General features: G+C 42.6%; 1 protein-coding gene across 7 annotated transcripts in view; it reads left to right on the plus strand.

The window, feature by feature from the left end:
- Positions 1-425: 425 nt before the first annotated feature.
- The window catches only part of CTCFL (CCCTC-binding factor like), a 98,178-nt gene continuing 81,030 nt past the window's right edge, over positions 426-17,573 (plus strand). For 2 of the 7 annotated variants that reach the window (XM_033915080.1, XM_033915086.1), the window contains exons 1-3: positions 919-995; positions 2,791-3,363; positions 11,985-12,177. In XM_033915080.1, coding sequence (XP_033770971.1) covers positions 927-995; positions 2,791-3,363; positions 11,985-12,177 — 835 coding nt within the window. In that variant the 5' untranslated portion in view covers positions 919-926. The other 5 variants (XM_033915083.1, XM_033915081.1, XM_033915085.1 and 2 more) reach the window with 5 other exon arrangements.

Here is a 17,573-nt window from a genome sequence, read left to right on the forward strand (position 1 = left end):
AGGCAGTATATGCAAATCAAGTTTATGCATATTCATCGTGGATATCCCGAAAATCTGACTGGTACTCCAGGACCAAGTTGAGAAACACGGCGCCTAACGGACCAAGACAGGGGTAGGCAATTCCGGTCCGCCAGAGCCGGAGCCAGGTCAGGTTTTCAGGATCTCCACAATGAATATGTATGAGATGGATTTGCATGCACTGCCTCTTGAAGATGCTAATCTATCTCATGCATATTTATTGTGGATATCCTGAAAACCTGTCCTCGTTCTGGCTCTCAACGACCAGAATTGCCTACCTCTGGACCAGGGGTAGGGAACTCCGGTCCTCGAGAGCCGAATTCCAGTCGGGTTTTCAGGATTTCCCCAATGAATATACATTGAAAGCAGTGTATGCAAATAGATCTCATGCATATTCATTGGGGAAATCCTGAAAACCCGACTGGCATACGGCTCTCGAGAACCGGAGTTCCCTACCCCAGCTCTGGACCAAGAGAAGCTGGGGCCAGCCCTTAAGAGGCAGAAGGTAAAAGGCGGATCCGTCATCTTTTTCGAGGAGCACGCGATCTCTAATCTCCTAAACCCACCCACACCCCCGCCCGCTACTTGCTCGCCGCGCTTTCGCTCTGGGGGGGGGGGGGGGGGGGGACGGGGGGAGGTCGCGTGGGCAGCGCGAGTGAAGCAAACTCGCCGCCTTCAACCGGAAGCCTATCCCTCGGCTACAGGTTTCCTGTCCCCGCGTAGGCGAGAAGCTTCCGGGGCTCGCGCACTGAGCACGTGCAGTGCCGCTGGGGAGCTAGCGGGGTAAGTAAGTACCGGGGTGGAATAGAGCTTCGGACAGGTGCGCGGGTCTTGCATTGAAGACGCCTCACGCGTGTCCGTCGAGCTGGCCACTTTGAAGTTATTTATTGAGTAGGGTTTATGGTTTTATGGCCCTGCAGCAGACTGGGGAAGGGGGAGGCCTGGGAAAGGAATTGCTCCCGGACCATTGGCAGCAAGTACCTGATTTTGGGGCCTTTATAATTTAAATAACAATCCTGGGTTGTTGTTGTTGGGGTTTTTTTTGCCTTAAGGTAACCCTAAGCCTATAATGCTTATTCTAGAGGACGTTGCCATTTCTCACCCTTACAAAGCAATGCACCTTTTTATCACTTTTTAAACTGCATAAGAACATAAGCAATGCCTCCGCTGGGTCAGACCTGAGGTCCATCGTGCCCAGCAGTTCGCTCATGCGGCGGCCCAACAGGTCTAGGACCTGTGCAGTAATCCTCTATCTATACCCCTCTATCCCCTTTTCCAGCAGGAAATTGTCCAATCCTTTCTTGAACCCCAGTACCGTATTCTGCCCTATTACGTCCTCTGAAAGCGCATTCCAGGTGTCCACCACACGCTGGGTAAAGAAGAACTTCCTAGCATTCGTTTTGAATCTGTCCCCTTTCAACTTTTACGAATGCTTTCTTGTTCTTTTATTATTCGAAAATTTGAAGAATCTGTCATTCTCTACTCTCTCTATGCCCTTCATGAAGGGTGAGCAGAGCTGGGTAGAGATATCTAGTGATCCAGAGGTATTGCTGCTTGACCTCAGGATGTGTCTCACAAAAGTTTAGCAACTTTTTTTTTTCTTTTCTATTTTTATGTTCATTAGCAAGCATTGTGGAATTATATATTTTTTTTTTTGGGGGGGGGGTCTATAAAGTTACAGATTTTGAAGACTATACGGCATACCCTAAAAGGTTTCTGATATGCTAACTGCTGAAAAACATGGATGTTCCCGTTCTAGGGTGTGGTTAGTGGGGGGAGCAGTTTATTTTCTGAGTAGTGCTCTCCCTGATGGAGTTTCTGATCTGGAAACTGACTTGGGAATGGAAACTAGCTTTTTTTTTTTTTTGCTTTATATCAGTGGTAAAAAAGCAAGGCCTCTCTTCTGCTACAAGAAGAAGCCATGCCTGGAAAATGTGGAAACTCGGATTGCTATATGGTTTGGGAAATGGTGAAACAGAGCACATCCTCATTGGTCATGATATGAGAACTTCTGTGCCCAACCCTGGGTGATTAGGCTGGTGAATTCTATTTGGTACTACAATGAGAGCCCATAGTCAAATCTCATCAAATAACAACAAACTTTTATTTATAATGACTGGAATAGCAATACAGCAAATTACACATAATTGGAAAAATTGGGACAGATTGAACTATAATTTCTGGTGGAACTCAGTTTGCCATATATATAAGATGGAACATGCATTTGCAACACAAAAAGGATATATGAATAAGTTCAAGAAGATTTGGGGACCATTAACAGAATATTGCAATATTTGAATTTCATTTTCCCATGATAAGAAAATAGTATAAAGAAGGAGGGGGGGAGGGGTTAAGGGAAGGGAATTATTCTCTTTATCATACATTATAAATAAAATATTATAATAGATGATATTTTTACATGAAAATAACGTAATAAAGGGAGGGGGAAAAGGTTCATATTTAAATAATAATTGATAAAATCATTACAATATATATATTGTATAACTTTATAAGAAAAATAATTACAATTATATGATATATAAAACCATAAGAAAAATAAGACAAGAAATGTTATATATAAAATATATTATAAAAATATCAAGTGTATTGTTAAGATAATTGTATGAAAATTTATGACACTTGTTGTTAAATGGAAAAAAAAATTCAATAAAAAAACTTAAACAGAAAAAAAAAAAAAAAAAAAAAAAAGGCTGGTGAATAGCTATGATGACTAACTTTTTTTTTTTTTTTTCTAAATCTGTTTCTTTATAGAATAGAAATATGCAAGGCAGTCGGCAAAACCCCGAAGTGTTCACTAAGATAAAGGACCTGGAAACAATCAATGGCGATAAAGGTAGCAACGTGTTTTGGAGACATGATGACAAAGATGTCATGGGTATGGTTTCCACTGTGGAAAGAAGACAGACATTTTCATATGAAGTAAACACAGCTCTGTCTGCCCCACTGTTTAAAAGGCAGGAACCCTTTCTGACTCCTGCAGAAGAGAACTCTTCACGCAAACGCATCTTAAGCCTTCCAGTTGTTAGTTTTGAGGATGAGGAGGAAGCTCACTTGAGTGAGCATTACTGTCTGGCTCTACGGCAGGACAGGATGGACTTCCAGCTTTTGGGGATGGAGCTGCAGCACTTTGGCATGAACCTGGAGCCGGACATTCACCACAGCCATCTGAGGATGTTGGATCTGCTACCCCAAGCTGCCGAGGCACAGCAGGGCGAAGAGGACCATCCAGAGCTGACAAACCTTTTTCCACAGGACTTTCAGGATGCGGCAGAGATGCACCTGGGAGAAGAGGCATATGAGCTGCATGAGGTGGAAATGGAGCTGGTATGCATACATGGTTATGAAAACATCTTTATAGAAACCGATGATTCTGAACCAGTCTTTAAGGATTATTTGGCCATTCTGTTTGGGAGGAGTTATGCATGAGACATGTTTGCACACAACAAGCAAGTATAGTTCATGCATGTATGTTCCATTAGCCATGTGTCTGCGAGGTAAAAACAAAGGGTCCACTTTTTTAGCTGGTGCTGTTACCAGAATAAGTTCAACACTGGCTGCGGCATTTAGCTTAATCCATGTTTCCTTAGTATCTAAGCTACACCATCTTAACTATTGGGTCTATCCCTCTATGGAGGCAGAGAAACTCGACTTTACCTAGTGCTGGCGCTCTGTGGAAAACTCCAGTATTTTCTGTACCGCCATCAAATGGTAGGCTGGTGCATTTGGACCCTGGCCTAATTCCTAGCTGAGCAGGCTAAGGCTGTACCACTTGTTCGAGCCCAACAGTCTTGCTTCCAGGTGCTTGTTCACGGGCTGGATGTGGTAGAGCCGTGGGGTGTGGCTCTGCAGCCCCAAATCATTGCCCATGGGCGATAACTCGGTGACGTTCACCACTCAGTCCCCACGGGGCCCTTGCCATCGGGGACTCGATTTCCTCCCCCGTTCTGTCCTCCTACACCCTAGTAGGTGCTCTACCCCTCAGGCTCCAGGCAGCCATAAAAAAAAAAAGAATAATTGGGCACTTCATCACAGTCAGTTTCATAAGAGTCTAAAGATTGATTTGTTCCAGTGATGTGAGCCTGTTGAGTAGCATAAGCTGAGGATGGGGTGTTGTTTATTTATATATAATAACTATCTTACTTATTTTTAATTTCATATTGTTGTAGGTTTATATGGTTTTTTTTCCTAGACTAATGTTTATTTGTTTTACTCCATGAGATCTTGCCAGGTACTTGTGACCTGGATTGGCCGGTTCATAGACAAAACCACGGAAGACAAAGGCGCGCGCCGACAACTGAGCGCAAGATAGAGGTGCGCGCCGAAGAAAATGACAGTTTTTAGGGGCTCCGACAGTTGTATTAAGTAAAGTTGGGGAGCCCCCCCCCCCGCTTTACTTAATACAGATCGCGGCGGCGTTGTGGGTGGTTTGGGGGGTTGTAACCCCCCTCATTATACTGTAAACTTAACTTTTTCCCTGTTTTTAGGGAAAAAGTGAAGTTTTCAGTAAAATGTGGGGGGTTACAACCCCCCAAACCCCCCACAATGCCCCCACAACGCGGTGCGATCTGTATAAAGTAAAGTGGGGGGTTCCCGCCCCACACACCCCCATTGGAGCCCCTAAAAACAATTATTTTCTTCGGTACGAGCCTTCGCGCTGCGCTCAGTTGTCGGCGCGCGCCTTTGTCTTCCGCGGTTTTGACCCGACACTGGATTGGCCACTATTGGAAACAGGATACTGGGCTTGATGGACTTTTGGTCTATCTCAGTATAGCAATTCTTATGTGTTTTGTATGTTATTCTTTTGAATAGAAAGGAGAGTATAAACATTTTTTTTATAAATGAATAAAGTAAACACATAAGTGTACTTCCACTTTCGACATTTACCCCAGCCCTAAGACTGGTCTACTCACTGAAGAAATACGACCACATCACGACTCACACTGGCTCCCAATACAAGCGAGAATACACTTCAAATTTTACTGCCTACTATTTAAAGCAATAAACGGAGACAGTCCAGCCTATTGGAACAATTGACTAGTTCAATCCACCTCAACCTTAGGATATGCACTGCAGACCCTTATGCCACAACCCCCATTCCTGTCCACATCTCCTTATACCGCTTGGTAAAACCAAAAGTTCCTACGGTCTCACCCCACACTCCACAGAACCAACCTAATACCAGTTCATCCCCAAATCCTCCACCCTCCCGCTATCCTTACAAGCTCTTCCCAAAAAAACCTAGGTCGCTAAAAAAATTAGCCTACTCTCACGATTACCCAGTCGCCCACTCCAACCAACAGAACCTACTAGGTTTCTACCTAAATATTAGATCACTGAGGAACAAAGCCATTCTGATCAAAGACTGGCTGACTGAAACTAACCCTGACTTTGTCCTACTCACTGAAACCTGGTTGCACTCTGACAAGGATATCATAATCAAAGACTGTCTACCCCCAGGATTTAAGATTCCCTGGCCAGAACCTGGGGAAGAGGAGGAGGTCTAGCTATAATCTTTCGAGACCACCTCAATTGCTCTTTACTGAACACCAAGTCCTCCCCTAACTCTGAAATACTAGCCTGCTCTCTCAATTCCAAATCCCTGTCCGCCTCCCTAACAATCACTCTAGTCTATATCCGACTGGAGGAGGGTCACGAGTGGTGTCCCGCAGGGCTCGGTGCTCGGGCCGCTACTATTTAATATCTTCATAAATGATCTAGAAACAGGGAAGAAGTGCGAGATAATAAAATTTGCGGACGACACTAAACTATTTAATGGAGCTCGGACTACAGAGGAATGCGAAGAATTGCAAAGGGACTTGAACAAACTAGAAGATTGGGCGACGAGATGGCAGATGAAGTTCAACTTTGAGAAATGTAAGGTATTACATGTGGGGAGCAGAAACTCGAGGTACAACTATACAATGGGAGGGATATTATTGAATAAGAGTACCCAGGAAAGGGATTTGGGGGTATTGGTGGACATGACAATGAAGCCGACGGCACAGTGTGCAGCTAAGAGAGCGAATAGAATGCTTGGTATAATCAAAAAGGGTATTACAGCCAGAACGAAAGAGGTTATCCTGCCGTTGTATCGGGCAATGGTGCGCCCGCATTTGGAGTACTGTGTCCAATATTGGTCGCCGTACCTTAAGAAGGATATGGCGTTAGTCGAGAGGGTTCAGAGGAGAGCGACGCGTCTGATAAAAGGTATGGAAAACCTGTCATATGCTGAGAGATTGGAGAAGCTGGGTCTTTTTTCCCTGGAGAAGAGGAGGAGACTTAGAGGGGATATGATAGAGACTTATAAGATCATGAAGGGCATAGAGAGTAGAGAGGGACAGATTCTTCAAACTTTCGAATAATAAAAGAACAAGAGGGCACTCGGAAAAGTTGATAGGAGACAGATTCAAAACAAATACTAGGAAGTTCTTTTTTACCCAACGTGTGGTGGACACCTGGAATGCGCTTCCAGAGGACGTGATTGGGCAGAGTACGGTACTGGGGTTCAAGAAAGGATTATACAAATTCCTACTGGAAAAGAGGATAGAGGGGTATAGATAGAAGATTACTGCACAGGTCCTGGACCTGCTGTGCCACCGCGTGAGCGGACTGCTGGGCACGATGGACCTCGGGTCTGACCCAGCAGAAGCATTTCTTATGTTCTTATGAACTTAGCCAAAGGAAGCCTTACTTACTAACTCCTTAACAAGCCCATACAACCTTCTATGTGGGGACATCAACATCCACCTAGAGCAGCTAGATCAACCAGAAGTATCGGATTTCTGGTCACTCATTACCCAACTAGGCTTCTTCAAACCCCCCCCCCCCCAATCAAAACTCATCAAAGAGGTCATCAATTAGACTTGGTGACCTTCTCCTCCAAAGTCCTGTCCAGCCCAAAATTTAATTGGACACATGCCAATTGGTCAGACTCCCTTTGGTCTGATCACAGACTCTGTGACTTTTCCATTGTCTTCCAACAAAAACCCTCAAAAAATGGCAAAACAAGAAACATCAAAACCCTCACCACCAGGGGAAAGATAGACTCAGAGGAATTCTGGGCTCGCTACGAAAAGAACACAAAACTAAGCGAAGAAACAGAACAACTTATGACAGACTGGATCAACGACAGCATAAACATTTTGAACGAAATAGCCCCCATAAAAACCCGCCAAATCAGAACTACAAAGCAGGAGGGATGGTTTGATGCAGAGCTATTACAGATGAAGAGGGACCTTAGAAAATCGGAAAGAGTATGGCGAAAATCCGAATCCCAGGAACACAGAGATGCCTGGAGACTCAAACTAAAAATCTATAAAAACCTGACCAAAGAAAAACGTAAAAAATTCTATTCACACAAAATTGGTGACTTTACAAATAACAGTAGCAATCTCTTTAAGCTGGTTAATGACCTATACTGAGACACTCACCAACAACCACGAAGATTCCACATTAACTGCAAACACCTTAGCTGATTTCTTCATCTCCAAGACTCAAAAGCTAAGATCTACTTTACCTACCTCGACTAATCCCTTTGAGCTTTTTCCCATTCTTACTGATACCGACATATACAAACCAGACCAAGGGTCCAGAGCAGATCTATACTGGAACCAATTCAAAACACTGGACTGGGAAACCTTCAATAAATTCTACAACAAATATTCTAACTCCTTCTGCAAACTAGACACCTGCCCTCCAAACGTCATGAAAACTGCACCCATCCATTTAAAAGCCAACATGCTATCCTGGGTGAACTTCCTACTTTCCTCAGGATACTTTCCACCTGAGCAAGGCCATATTATGTTAACCCCAATCATAAAAAACACGAAAGAACCCCCAAACGCCCCTTCTAATTACAGATCTATCGCTAGCATCCCTCTATTCACCAAAATAGCTGAAGGGATAGTAAATGCTGAACTCACCGCATATCTGGATAAATTCAATATACTATGTGACAATCAATCGGGCTTTCGAACAGACCACAGCACTGAAACCATCATTGCAGCCTTATTTGACTACTTGCATACCCTCTTTAGCCTGGGCTCCAGCGCCTTGATCCTTCAACTCAATTTGAGCAGTGCGTTCGACCTAGTAGACCACAACATTCTCCTAGAATGCCTGACCCACATTGGCATCTCCGACCAGGTCTTCAGCTGGTTTCACGGATTCCTACGAAACAGATCCTACAGAGTTCGCAAAAACGATTCCTCCTCATCTAGCTGGGTTAACTCCTGCGGGGTGCCGCAGGGCTCCCCCCTGTCCCCCACACTATTTAATATCTACCTCGCCTCCCTGGGTAACCTCCTTCATAACCTCAAACTCAAATCCTTCATCTACGCAGATGACATCACAATAGTCATCCCACTCATCACCTTCTCCCCAGATCTACTAGCCTACATCACAAGCATACTTAATCAGATAGAACTCTGGATGCTATCCTACAGATTAAAACTAAACCCGGACAAAACAAAATTCTTCCTAGCCTCCCCCAATGAAAAAATCAAAGACTCCACAATCCAAGTGAAAGGCTTGGTCTTCCCCCTCGAACAAACATTTAAATACTGGGAGTCACTCTAGACAAACATCTATCCCTAGAAAATCACACCGATCTTACTGTCAAGAAATGCTTCTCGGTGGTCTGGAAACTGCGCACCATAAAAAAAATATTTTGACGACTCCTCTTTCCGCCTTCTGGTACAATCCTCCGTTCTCAGCGTACTAGACTATTGCAATGTCATTTATCTGAGCTCCACAAAGAAAACCCTTAGGAGACTAAAATTATCCAGAACACTGCCGTCCGCCTCATATTTGGCCTGTACAAATGGGACCACATCACACCTTTCTACCACCAACTGCATTGGCTCCCTTTTGAATCCAGAGTCCTATTCAAATTCGCCTGCTTCTGCTACAAAACAGTTTTTAGCCTATTACCTAGATACCTCAATCACCATTTCACTCTGAATCTCACCAACAAGAAATCCCGCAGAATCCAGCTGTTTGTCTTCCCATCCCTAAAATTATGTCATTTCAAAAGATTTCTCGACAAAACCTTTGCTTACCAGGCGGCCAAGCTGAACCCTTGGCTTGCCCAAATGATACTCGAGGCCCCCTCTTACCTTAGTTTCAGAAAACTTCTCAAAACGCACCTCTTCCGCGAACAGGCCTTTTAATCCCCCTTGCCCCCTATTTTCTCCCCTTTCCCACACTACCCCGTTCCTTCGGCTCTCCCTCTTCCCCCCTCCCCCGATTTTATCTCTCTCTCGCTATATCATACCTTACAACCCTTCCTTCTGTATTACTGTTACATCTGCTTAATCTCTTCAAAGAGTTCCCCCCCCGCTTCATTGCCTGTAACTTTGTCAAAATTTTGTAAATCCGTGTGTCATCACGGACATTAATTAATGGATGTGAACCGCCTAGAACTTTATGGGTATGGCGGTATACAAGAATAAATTATTATTATTATTATTATTATAGGAGAACCCATGCACCATTCACACACCCTCCAACCAAAAACGTCAAAAGAAAAAAACTGTACAACCTCCTAACCACTCGAACTGCAAAACTCGACCCACAACTCTACAACCTATTGACCAAGACCACAGACTACAAAACCTTCAAAAAAGAAATAAAAAACCCTTCTATTCATAAAACCAAACTAACACAATCAGAAATGTCCCATGCATCACCTGCAACTACTACATATGAACTTCCAATATCATGCCAACTCAGATGTAATCCTTAACAACTCAAAGAAATGTACAAACTACTCCCTAAATACTTCTAATCTCCAGACAAACCATTTGTAATCCGCCTTGAACCGCAAGATAATGGTGGAATAGAAATCCCTAATGTAATGTAATGAATCCTATCTGCTGACATTTATATGTACCATTTGGTATGCACAAATGTTTTAGGGTTACTTTGTCCATATATGCTTGAATTTTCAAAAATGTTCATGTTAAGTGCATACTCCACCACAGCGTTGTCTCCAGTAAACATATGATGCCAGTACTGATACAGGCAGTCCCCGAGTTAAATTTCAAACAGTAGTATGTAAAAAAAAATAAAATAAATAAAAGTATCATTCAACTGTAATTTGTATTGTTCAAGAACATTAGTCTTGCCCCAATGTGGTGGAACTCCCGAGGGAATTAAAACTAGAAAAGGACACTAAAAAGTTCAAGAAAGGGATAAAGATGATACTCTTCACAGAACACTTTAGCAAATAAAGGAACAATTAGGGGGAATAACAACATGGAGGAAACCACAGGTTGGAACCCACTTGGAACATGAAAGGGTGAACTCACGAATAATACAAAGACAAATATTTGATACATAGAAACTATAATAATCCTATATGTACAAAGGTGGTATAAAAAGGTAAGATATGCAGTAAAAACTTGGATTGCAAGTAACTTGATATGCAAGTGTTTTGCAAGAGCAAAACATTTGATTAAATTTTAACTTGATATATAAGCAATGTCATTTGAAAGGAAACTGCAATGAGAGGGCATAGGATGAAGTTAAGAGGTGATAGGCTCCGGAGTAATCTGAGGAAATATTTTTTTTTACGGAAAGGGTGGTAGGTGCGTGGAACAGTCTCCCGGAAGAGGTGGTGGAAATGGAGACTGTGTCTGAATTCAAGAGGACCTGGGATAGGCACGTGGGATCTCTCAGAGAGAGAAAGAGATAGTGGTTACTGCGGATGGCAGACTGGCTGGGCCATTTGGCCTTTATCGGCCATCATGTTTCTATGTTACAGTATACACACATCACATCATCACAACTGAGCCAATGGTTTTCTCTCTCTCTGTCTGACACTGCAGGTGTGTAGTGACTGTTCTAAAACAAGCAAGGTCTTGCAATTCATACAGTATTCTGTATTAAAGTTTTTCGGTTGTGGAGTTTCCATTATTTCTTATGGGGGAAATTCGCTTTGATACACAAGTGTTTTGGATTGCAAGCATGTTTTCAGAACGAATTATGCTCGCAAACCAAGGTTTTACTGTACATATAGTTAACTCATGTAATGTAACACCATTACTGAAGCTCGTGTATTGTAACACCATTACAGAAGCTCATGCAAACCTCTCTGAATTGATTCCCTAGTCTTTAATAGTGGTATATAAGTTTCCAATAAACATAAACCTAGCCATAGCACTACAGTTTTTTGAACAATTAAGTTTATTCACAGGCATCTATTGTGAGAGTTACAAAGCACAATCATTAACCAAAAAGAACAAATCATTAAAAAAAGAAAACGTAGGGAAAACAAGCTACACATCATCAGTATATACATAATAAGAAAGATTTAAGGAATAAAGTACACCTGAAGCAGTGGTTCTCAATCCTGTCCTGGGGGACCCCCCAGCCAATTGGGTTTTCCAGATATCCCTAATGAATATGCATAAGACATATTTGCATGCCTGTCTCCTCCATTATATGCATATCTCTCTCATGCATATTCATTAGGGATATCCTGAAAACCCAACTGGCTGGGGGTCCCCTAGGATAGGATTGAGAACCACTGACCTAAAAAATACATTAAACAATATGAGCGATAGTGAACAACCCTGAGGTATCCATAATCTCCTTACCATACTGGAGATAGCTTTCCATATCATTGAACTTGCTATGAACGCTTCTTCAAAATTCTGAAACCACTGAAGTACAATCTCCATTATGCATGCAAGGAATACATGTGTGAAGTTTTATAAAATCCTATTTCTACAGGTGAAGCAGTGTTTTATTCATGGAAATGCATTAATAAATATTTTTGTAGATCTAGCTGAAGGGTTTCTCAAACTCTGGTCCTCAAAAGCAGCACCAAATTTTTAGATAACTTGAAATAGCTATACTTGTGTTATATGCTGTTTTCATTAGGAATGTGCATTCATTTATGTAGGGTGAGCCTATGATCACTTGTTTTATGATTGCTACAGATTGGAAATGCACCTGCTGTCCCTGATGTGCTAGAAAATGAGAATTCACCAACAGCCAGAAAAACCAACCAGCGAGTAGATGCTGTAGCAAAAAGTAGCCTGCCTGTCCATGGGTATGGTGAGGCATCTTCAGAGGGACGGAGAAGGAAGAAAAAGGCTCCTAGAATGAGAAGAAACCAGATGAAGGCACAAGGTAACATGAGGTCTTTATGCACATCTGGTAAAGAGAGATGACAAAGTATTTAGCTGCTCTATGCTTCCATTAAGAGGTTTGGCATGGTACTGAAAGGCAGGAAGGTGGATGAATGAGCTGCGCAGAGACAGTGACCTCCTCCTGGGAGTGCTGAAGGAACCCTGGGGACAACTGCGTGTGACATCTGCTGGCTTCCTCAATCTTTTAGGGTATATTGTGAAAGAAAATCATTCATTTCATAGCTTCGGTTCCACCATTCTGTAGAAATGGGTGTTATCCCATCTTACCAGCAGGTGGAGGTAGAGAAAACTGAATTCTGCCTGTGGCGTCACCAACATAAGCTACAGTGCTCCCTGGAACAATCCAGTATTTTTCTCGTACTTTCAGCAGGTGGTAGGTCATGTTGTTGGTGCTCCTGTCCCTGACCTAGCTCCCCACTCTGCTGGCCACAGCCACGGTCGATCCTAATGGCCACTCTCAAATCACAGTCTCAGGATCGTGCTTGGTCTGTAGCCCCCAATCCTGTGGGGCTTAACCAAGGAGTGCAAGTTCCTATTCCTCCACCTGTCTTGCCCATTCACCTTGTTTATGTGTTCGCCACATGGGCTCCAAGGCTTTCCAAAAATGCTCACTTCAACACATATAGCAGCACATATGAAATACACAGTGCGAGATGTTGGTCATTGAAAACCTGAGTTGTATTAGGTTGCTTGAGATTGATTTTTGGTATAGGAGAAGTGATTGGTGCTGCTATTTTTGTCAGGCTGGTATTTATCTTGATTTTATGTTGAATATGATGTATATTTTTATTTTTTTGTAAGATGTTTGAAATGTTTGTGAAGTACTGTTATGTATGTGGTGGTGGTCTTCGCTTTGTAAAAGGCAGATTATAAATAAACAAACCATAAGCCAAAAAAAGAGAGAATCGGTTGCCCTGGCTAGCTTTATTCCCTTTTTCAGGAGCTAATGCTATGGTAAAGATTTCTTCTAGGTGTACCCAGAGACAGCCAGGGACAGCAGAACAGCTGAGCCCCAATCCAAGACATTCATGGAAACGTGCTCATACCTGCAGCATGCTGGCCAACATACGCTGCAAAGTCTGCAGAGCCAGCAGTTGAACAGGGATAGTAGGTTATTTTTATGTATCTGACTGTCTTGATGTATCTGTGTGTGTGTGTATGTATGTATGTATGTATTGGAGAATGACACGGTGGCGGTTTACCCGCGGCTACCGCATTTAACCGTGGGTAACCCGCCGGAACGGGGAAAGAAAAATAGCAGTCGCTGCAGGGACGGGGACAAGGCCATTCACCGCCCCGTGGAGCGGTGAATGGTCTTGTCTCCGCAGTGAGGTATCAAGGATCGCGCGGTCCCCGCCCGCCCGCCCGCCCGCCCGCCCGTAGTGTTTTGGCAGCTCCCTCCCTCCACCTCACCTTATATTTTGAGTTTGCCGGCTTCCTTTTTCCCGAGCCGCACACGTTCGCACAGCTGTGCACGCGCGGCTGCGCGAGTCAATCAATTTTCTCCTCTGACGCAACCGGAAACAGGAAGTTGCAGGAGAGGAGAAGTTTGATTGATTCGCGCAGCTGCGCGTGCACGGCTTTTTGAATGCGTGCGGCTCGGGAAAAAGGAAGCCGGCAAACTCAGAATATAAGGTGAGGTGGAGGGAGGGTGGGGGCTGCTGGACCTTTATTTAAGTATATAAATACTTAAATAAATATTGAGGCCTCTGCCTTGGGGCAGAATGATTTGTTTGTAATGTCTGCAGGTGCAGAGTCCAAGAGCTGGAGTGCATTCCAGGTGATCTAGGAGCCCTATTGGAATACGCTCACTCATCAACAACATAGCCTTATATTGAATAAATAATTGGTTTCTGTGGGTGGAAGTTGGGTGAGGGGAATTGTACTGATTATGGGATGGTGGTAGTTTTTTTGGGGGGGGAGGGATGTTATAATATATGGGAAAAAAAACTCTCTTGCAAATCTATTTTTCTCTTTCTGCTTTCTCTTAAACATTGGCCTCTACTGTTCACTTCTTTGGTATTTTATCATATTTTTATCTTACTTTTGTTTATTATAAAATTCTTCTGTAATCGGTAACTTGGACTGGATGTATTCCTATTTGGCCTTTGTTTGTTTGTTTGTTATGTGGTTTGCTCGCAATAAAGTTTCAAGTTTATTAGCTTTTAATATACTGACCATAAACAAATATCTGGCCGGTTAACAATAAAATTTTAAAAGGAGGAGAAAGATAAAATAAAAGGCATTTAAAAATATATAGAGTGAACATTAATGACATTAACTAGACAAACTTGAAAGTGAGGGTAAAAGGGAAAGGAGGGGAAAAGTTACATATTTAAGAAGAAAAGGAGAGAGTGGGAATGGGATAAAACGTATAGGGTAGGGTCGCTTTGTTAAAGTGGTTGGTTGCTTAAAAGAGAAAAGGAAATAATAAAAATTTAAGAAAAGGAAAGCAGAAGGTAAATCTAAACACAGCCGAATGCGTCACGAAATAAAAAAATCTTTAGGCTTATCTTGAATTTGTCTAGATGTTGTTCGTCGCGGAGTTGCTGTGGCAGAGAATTCCATAACGTTGGGGCAGCTACTGCAAAATTTATTTTCCGGGTGTAATAAAAGTCTTGGAGGGAGTAAACAGAAGCTTTTGATCAGTTGACCTTAGAGTATGTGGGGAACATTGGGGAATGAGAAGCTTATCAAGAAATGAGGGCTGGTGAGAGAGTTTTATTTTGAAGGTGAGTAAGATGATTTTATAGGTGATACGGTGAGTGACGGGGAGCCAATGTGCCTCTTTCAGAAGTGGAGTGACATGATCAAATTTGCCTGTTTTATAAATGAGTTTTATTGCTGTATTTTGTATTAATTGTAGGTGTCGGATTTCTTTTTGGGGAAGACCGTTGCGAAGAGAGTTGTAATAATCTAAATGTGAGATGACTAAAGAATGAACAAGGATATTGATTGAGTCGGTCTCTAGAATTGAAATTAGTGAACGAATGATGCGAAGTTTGAAGAAACAGATTTTTACGACCGAACTGATATGGTCGTGGAAAGTAAGATCCCTGTCAATAGTGACTCCTAATAAAGATGATTATATATTTTTTTAAAAGATTCACCATGGTGGCTCCACATTTTGATTCAATTGCATTACAAGCAGCATTTCCCACAGCCCTTCTCTCATGTTTTCCACTCCCTCCTCGGTATCATCAGCCTGAGTGAGAGTGGTTCTTTAACTTGCATACATTTGTACACAGCCTGTGCTCTTTCATAAGACAGGGACGACGAGGGCAGCCTATTAATATAATGGTGGCGCTGTTGATTTGCTTACACATCTCTAGTTCAGCAGCAGGAACTTTGATTTATAAGAACGGAATAAGCTAAATATTAGAGTACTAAGGCTTATATGGATGGGGCGGGGGCGGTGACGGGGCGGTGAATGGGATGGCAGGGGCGGTGAAGGGAACGGCGGTGACGGGGCGGTGCAGAGGATGGTGGGACGGGGCGGTGACGGGGACAGATTTTTTCCCCGTGTCATTCTCTAATATGTATGTTCCAGCATAACTCTGAAACGCATGGAGAGAATTCAACCAAATTTGGTATACATATCACTTACTATCTTGGAAAAAATATTGTGGGGGTGGGAAGGGGGTCGCACACATAGATTCATCCGATTTTAAATATATAGATGGAGCTGCTTTGAACAAATGTGTGAAGCTTTGGGAATGATGTCACACAGTCATTTAACAGTATATAAGGAAGTGCAGCTGTGGTGGTGTGGTGAAGCCTACACTGAAAATTTGTGTGATGTTAATCCTCAAGTGAATGTAAACCAAAACCCAAGGGAATTTATGTCCGGGTGACATTTAAAAAATTTCAAAAATGACAGATATTAGTGTCTAACCCATAGTTTTCGGGCTTGCTGAGATAAATACTGACACTCCCGATTCTGTTTAAGTCCAAGTTCAGCCCCATAGAGAGGGACATTCCTGTGGGACAAGGAGGGGGGGTAGACATTTTGGGATAAATGTGGCTTATTTTATCTGTCTTTCTCTCTGTGAGCATTTTATACATGCTGTTCCCCTCCCGTTTTTAACTTGAATGGATGCATTCCTCCTCACAGTGTTCCTGCCAAGGCAAATTGGCAGTTGGAATCCTCCCTTCCCTCTCAATTCACTCACAGGGAGAATAAATTCCTGGTCATGTGGCAAGCTGTTTTCATTCTACCCACCCTGGGTCCCTCTGCAGGGGAGATCCTGGTGTGTTTTGTTTTGGGTTTTTTTGTTCCAGAGCTTGACCCAGATAGTTAAGCAGACTTTGCACAGGTTCCCTCTTGGGACCTAATTCATTTTTTTTTTTTTTAAATTTTATTTATCATTTCAATTATTTTCATACACCATTGTACAGGAAATACTGAAATACAAATATCATTTAGTCCATTACCAATTGAATACTATCAAGAAAGTAAAAAGGAAAACAATTTTCTTACATAGTCCACCTGTGGGGGGAGAAAAATGTTTTTTTAAAGAAACAACCCTTGGGGAAACAAGGTTAAATTACTAACTAAATATCAAAGAAAGAACAAGCATTATACATCATTCCTAATTATTCAAAGCCACACTTTGTAATGGTTCACTCTGGGCTGTGGTAGATACACCTTTACCTTCCAAAAAGAAACCCAATTGGGCAGGTTCAAAGAAAATATACTTATTTCCTTAATAGGAAACAAAGCACTTACAAAGGAACCTTAATTGAAAAACCGCTCCCCAAGAATTCACTCTTGGACGGTATGGAATAATAATAATAATAATAATAACTTTATTTTTGTATACCGCAATACCACAAATCAGTTCAGAGCGGTTTACAGGTTAAGAGACTGTACATTTACAGCGAAGTTACAGCATATCAGAAAAACAGTTCAGATCAATTTATGCATTGCAGGTGCAGAGAATAGTTAACAATTATTTGGTATAAACCAGTGAACAGTTACAAAATGATCCAATAATTGTTGCATGGGGGGTGCAACCGGGGAGGGTAAGGGTAAAGGAGGGAGGCGAGGTTGGGATTATTGGTTTGGTAGGGGGGCGGGGGTTAGAGGAATTTATCAAAGAGGTATGTTTTGAGAGATTTCCTGAACGATTGATAAGTAGGGGCAAGAGAGATGAGAGTGGACAAGCAGTCATTCCATTTGCCAGCTTGGAAAGAGAGGGTCTTGTCGAAAAATCTTTTGTAGATGCATCCTTTTGGGGAGGGGTAGGCAAACAGGTGGGCATTGCGTGTACGGTTAGTGCCTGGGAAGGCGAAGTGGCGTGACAGATATATCGGGGCTGAGCCAGTTAGGGTTTTGAAGCAGAGGCAGGCGAATTTGAAGATGATCCTTGCTTC

The sequence above is a fragment of the Geotrypetes seraphini genome, chromosome 11 (assembly GCF_902459505.1).
Source record: "Geotrypetes seraphini chromosome 11, aGeoSer1.1, whole genome shotgun sequence".
Classification (NCBI taxonomy): domain Eukaryota; kingdom Metazoa; phylum Chordata; class Amphibia; order Gymnophiona; family Dermophiidae; genus Geotrypetes; species Geotrypetes seraphini.